This window comes from Carassius gibelio, chromosome A18, assembly GCF_023724105.1.
Source record: "Carassius gibelio isolate Cgi1373 ecotype wild population from Czech Republic chromosome A18, carGib1.2-hapl.c, whole genome shotgun sequence".
Taxonomy (NCBI): domain Eukaryota; kingdom Metazoa; phylum Chordata; class Actinopteri; order Cypriniformes; family Cyprinidae; genus Carassius; species Carassius gibelio.
In genome coordinates this window covers 22,746,269-22,752,352 of record NC_068388.1, presented here as the reverse complement: position 1 = coordinate 22,752,352, position 6,084 = coordinate 22,746,269, and the positions used below count along the sequence as shown (strand labels likewise).

The following is a 6,084-nucleotide window of genomic DNA, read 5'->3' as shown; positions in this document are numbered from 1 at the left end:
ACTAAACATTTTTGGTGTATTTATTTCTTCATTTTCAAACGTTAAAGGTGCTGTAGGGAACTTTTGTAAAAAAAAATATTTTTTACATATTTATTAAACCTGTCATTATCTCCTGACAGTAGAATATGAGACAGATAATCTGTGAAAAAAATCAAGCTCCTCTGGCTCCTCCCAGTGTCCTATTGCCATTTGCAGAAACTCATGCGCTCCCGGTAAGAAACAACCAATCAGAGCTGCGGTCCGTAACTTTGTTTGTGTTCAAAATGTAGAAAAATGTATATAATAAACGAGTACACCATGAATCCATTTTCCAAACCGTGTTTTTGGCTTGTCCTGAATCACTAGGGTGCACCTATAATAAGTGTTTATATTCTGACTATTTTAGATTGCTTCGGGGGTACCGCGGCGGAGTAACCCAGTACCTTTGTGATTCTTCATAGACATAAACAGAGAGAAGTAGTTCCGGCTACGATGTTCTTCCGCAAGACGCAAGCAGTTCTGTTTATTAACCGCTAGAGCGTCAAAAGTTACCGACTGCAGCTTTAAACCATGGGAAGCCCTTAATAAGCACAGTGCCACACTTTTAAAAACACAGCACATTTATTCCAATTTGATAATCGCACTGAGTCATATCGCAATTCTGGTTTTATTTCAATAAATCCCTATGTCTCACCCTGACATTTTTTACTTTATGCACCGAAATTAACTGATCTAGACTTAAAAACTGCATTATGTCATAAATAGATCATCATTACATAATAAATTGTTATTCTGTTTTTATCAACATCATATAAACTTTATATAATGCTGTCATAACATGTCTTATTTGGGTGAATTATTTCAAGGACTGGAGAATCTCTTCCGCCCAGAATGCTTTGGTTCACAGTGTCCTCCACCTCGGTGAGAGCAGAAAACAGTCACTCACCATGACTTCTGTGTTCCTCAGAACATTCTGGTAGCCAGCAGGATGCAGCACAATGCCGCTGGGGTTGGTGTAAACACCATTAATATGAAGCACGCTCAGTCTTCTCTTCTCCTGAGCCCACTCCAGAACCTGCACACAGCCACACAGCGGCATTTCATCCTCCACTGCTCCCAATCCGGCTCCCAATAGGAGCATGCAGCTGCTTTCAATGACTGCAGGTTCTAATCAAGAGGCATTTGATGCAAAAGGTGCATAAACACCCATCTAAAGGCCGTGCTGGAAAACCACACACGGCCTGATGAATAAAGACATAGGGAACTGAATAATATTGTTACATCAGAAAAGAAATGTCATGGAGAATAAATGACAGGTTATTGAAGTATTTTCTTTCATTAATGCTGCATTTTCTGCACAGACCAAAATTAGACCTCCTTCACTATTCAAATGGATAGCATCCGATAAGGCAGTGTGAACTGCACTGCTATATAATGCAGACATAACTGGTACCTTCTTCTCATCTGTGAGATCCAGAGACTCCAGCTTGGTCCCTTGGTGGGCAGCGTAGATCTCTAGCAGATTGTCAAAGTTGGTGGTGAGGACCAGAGCGCCACTCTCCATCAACTGCAGCACGGAGCGAAGCAGATGCTTCCCAGCGTTCTCCATCTTACTCTCCAGGTCATCAAACACCTCGTAGAGGCAGTCTTTAAAAAAGGTGGAGCGAACATTTCCCGTGCGCTACAAAAAAATTTGAGATGTAGGGAAAAACAAATCGACTAAAGGACTATTCAAATAACTCTTATGGGAATGCAAAGTTACAAGAGTGAACCACAGCAGGCTTCCTGAAAGGGGAAATAAGTTTCATCTTCTTCACAGGCCTTGAAATGTTCTCCATGGAACTCAATCAAAGGGAATAAAGCACCCTAATTCATATTAAGGCTTAAAGGCAATGAAATGATCTTGATTTTTACACATGGTGATGTTCGCCAATGCAAACTTTAACCCTGATAATAGAAATCTCATAAGAAATGGAATACTTCAGTCAAATATTTAGGCTGACTGTAGGTAATTAGTAGTAGTACGGAGAGAGGGCTTAAAATAGAGGACGTTTGACAGCAGTGCCCTTGTCCTGCTCAGAATCAATCTTATTACACTGAGCTGAATTCATTCTCTGAGCTTGGCAGAGGCACATGGAAAACCAGAGAGAGAGAGAGAGAGAGAGAGAAGCTTGCAGAATCCACTTTCTTAGGAAGAGGCTAATTATCAGCAGTTATGATGTGCACTAATAATGCCTCTGATCTCAGTGGTGTAAATGTCTTTCAACTGTTTACACCTGCTATTAACCTCTTTCTCATTCTGATCATATGCACTCAGCATTAAATACACATGTAAAATGGGTGCAGAAATTTTTTGTATCAAACCACTCAAATAACATTTTATCAGGGCTCCAGACTGCACCTAAAACAGTTGTTTTGAGAATAAAAATATGCATATTCCGAATCACCATTGTTGAAAATATGATTTTAAAAAATGCATGTCATTTCTTTTTAATTGTATGTTCTGTGAGGAGTAATCTATTATATAATTTGTTGTGTTGATGCAATAAAATAAGACGATGAGCATGAAAGTTTCAGTGGAGAAAAAATAATGAAGATGATAATGCTGTAAAAGGAAAGTAGACACACAAATGAAAATGTGTAGAAGAATAGTTAAAGGTAAAGTTCACTTAAAAATTTAAATCTTAACGAAAGAAATTAAGCATTACATCGCCTGCTTACCAGTGGGTCCTCTGCTGTGAATGGGTGCCGTCAAAATGAAATAGCTAACCTACAAACATGCAGCTTTTCACTTCACAGTACATTATATGATGGACTGGAGTAATGACGGTTACTTGTTGATTACTGTGATGTTTTTATCAGCTATTTAGACTCTCATTCTGATGGCACCCATTCATTTCAGACAACAACAACAAAAATTGTGAAAATGACATAAAATGATTTAGGACCTTTAGACTATTAGTTTATCCATTACAGGCTTGTTATCATCTGTGACAAATTCAATATTGTGTCACCCTCCCTAAGGTCTACTAAGGTTTTTTTTTTTTTTTGTCTGGAGCCCTGATTGGGCCCACGTGAAAAATAACAGCACTGAGCAACAAGCATTCAGAAACGAGATGAACATGCAATCATTCTTGGAAGGGTGTGGACTTTTTTCGTGCTCATCAACATATTAGCACAATACTATTGATGTCTGAATTAAAAAAAAAACCCGTCTGAGTGTTTCAAGCATGACTTATATATTCATGCCCAAACATGTCAAAGTGCTAATTTATTTTGGTATCCACTGACTTCCTGCGAACATTACAAAGAATGCATAACTAAAGAAATATGTAATGTAGAAGCAGAAAGGACTAACGTCTAGCCCGCAGCATGTTGTTCTGGAGGCAATCCTAGATGCATGTTCAGATTAGCCTATTTTTTTGTGTCACTGTGGTCTGCGTTGCTCACGTGAGACTCACTCACACACGTATGTTAAATCACTGAAAGACCTCACACTAACAACAACAAACAAACCGAGCTCGGAGATTCACTGGGATCGAGACAGACAGCAGGCTGGTGTTTTTCTAGCAGAGTTGTTCTGTTGATGTGTTTTGTTCAGCTACGACCAGGCAATGAAACCCCAGCACTGGAGCTGAAATTCATTACCTAACTCCCTTTCACAGGCCTAATGCCTTCTAAATCCTCTAGTGACACTGATGGGTTTGGATGCAAATGATACTGCAGCCTGTCAATGAAAAACAGGGATAAATCACTGAGTGTTGTTTTGACAGGGCGACAAAAACAACACTGGTGGCACGTGGTTCTACGCCCCATTTTGGCTGGAGAGAAAGAAAGGGACTAATGATGGACAAACTCATTGTTGTGCTCTGCGGTCCGTGCATTGCTCAGAATTGTCCTAATGATCCACATGTTTATTAGGGATCAACAATACAGATTTTTTTTCAAGGTTTTTCCTTGCCCTACAAACCTTTCCTTAAACACAGAAACTGAAACATCGGCATAACAGATCACTATAGCCCATCAGCATCAGTCGAAGCAGCACACAAAGCACATTTCTTCTTCTTTGCTACTGGTTATTACACAGAATAAACAAACATGAGAAGGTATGTTAAAAGAAACAGTACAACATACTGAAATGTTTCTTGTAATTGCTCAATCAGTGTTTCAAGATTCATTAACATTCCAATATTTCCAGTTGTTCCTTAATATTATTAAAGAACAACGGACTGGAGTAGAAACTGTCTTATGTGCAATTAGTGGTAAGAAAAACTCTTACCGGTGAAAGTTTCTGGATAAGGTCATGAGCAACATGCACCAGGTTCTTGTCCTCTTGCAGACTTTTCTGGAAGCGGCGGCTCTCTTCCTCCTCAAGCAGATCAAAGTCATTGGCAGCATCGAGCAGCGCCTGGATCAGACCTTTCCAGGAGCGCAGCGTGGGCACCTGAGGAGCTACGGCTGAACTCACCCCCGTGCCGATCACCAGCACCAGCTCAGGAGCACGCTTCGTCTTCAGGCTGGGCAACAGCTTCCTACTCAGCCAAGGAGAGGAAATGTAAACAGGTCAGAGGAACGAATGGAACTATGCTACAGAGTTGCATGCCAGGCATGATTTAAACAGATTTCAAAAATATGATCTAAAACTTTTAAACAATCAGTAAAATGTCAAGACAGAAGACAGAATGACATGAGGGTGTGTAAATGATGACAGAAGTTTCACGTTAGGGTGAACTACCATTTTTTCCAGAGAATTGGAAAAGGTCTTTCTTATCAGGCAGTACAGGTCTTTGAAAAATCACACGTTCATAAGAACAAGTCAGCAAACAGGAGCTGACTTCAGTGAAGAATATTTGGCTCTCCCTGGGAATGTGCTGGCAGCAAAGCAAGACACGAACATTTGTTGTTTTCATACCTGGCCTTCTTAGCCACTGTGTCGCCATCGTCAGAGTCATGGGAAGGACGCTTCTCTGTCTTCACTGTAACAACAGAGGCCATTCGACTCCTGAGAAACACAGATCCCCAAGTACAAACAACAAATATTGACCAAAACGCTACACAACAGACAGACAGATTAATTTATATGAAAAACTACATAGTTTTATAACATAATTTCATTATATAAACCTAGTGAATTTAAGATTAGTCTTAGACCAAAGTCAAGTGCTCATTTATAAGGTTAATTAAGCTTAACTGAACTAATTGTCCTTTGCCATCTTGACACTGAAAGAGATTTATTCTCCTGTGACTGGAGGAACGGTTTTCAGGGTATTTAAAGCAAGAAATCTGAAGATGCTGCAGTGATTTTGTTGTATATACTTCACTCAGGAATTAACAGATGACAGGGTATCTCTCTTTTCTTTCTGTTTTCTCTTTGTTTTTCTTTTAAATTCATTTAAGTCTGTGCGTGTTTCTCAATACAAAGTACGCAAATTTTGGACTTGCATCTTCGGTAGTTCAGACGTTGCGCATTCGACTCGGGAGTGTGATGTCCGCGACGATGCAAATCTGTTAATACTGCAAACAGCAGCGTGCTTGATAACATCCCTTCTATGCTCGCCTTGGCTACTGCAATTTTCCTCACTGTATATTTACAATAAAACAAAAAAGAGTATCAAATACCACTGCACTCTTTCATTTTTCATTAAAAAATAATAATAGCAGCAGAAATGTACTTAGTTCAGGGAAATGTGTATATATACAGCCATTACAATAAAACAAAGTATTTTGTCAATTGCTTCTTTTTATTTTTATTTTAACATATAGATAAATTGAACAGACCAAAGATTACCAGTTAGATTTACCTAAAACAAATGATCCTTCAGTTTAACCACTAAAGAGACATCAGAGCCAGCGGCACATATCAGAAGGTCTAGCCGAGGTGAGAGTGCTTTGAAAAAGTATTACCTCGCCAGCAGGGACTTTCCAAAGGGGCATTTTTTTACCCAGAACTTTATTTAGTTCCTGGTTCCTGCGGTGGAAACACACCGAGGACCAGGCCAAAGTCCCTAGTTCTTGGGTAAAGTTCCTGCGGTGGAAACGCAGCTTCTCTCATACGCTATATTATATTAAGACTTAAAGTTCTGCATAATTAAGGGCGTGGCCACT

General features: G+C 39.6%; 1 protein-coding gene across 1 annotated transcript; it reads right to left on the bottom strand.

Moving 5' to 3' along the window:
- Positions 1-734: 734 nt before the first annotated feature.
- On the bottom strand, positions 735-4,976 carry LOC127934200 (protein FAM118B-like). The gene is made up of 4 exons (XM_052531426.1): positions 4,892-4,976; positions 4,259-4,511; positions 1,433-1,660; positions 735-1,054 (listed from the first exon to the last, which is right to left on the bottom strand). Exons 1-4 carry the CDS (start codon positions 4,972-4,974, stop codon positions 881-883), a joined length of 738 nt encoding a protein of 245 aa, XP_052387386.1. The 5' UTR covers positions 4,975-4,976; the 3' UTR covers positions 735-880.
- Positions 4,977-6,084: the final 1,108 nt, after the last annotated feature.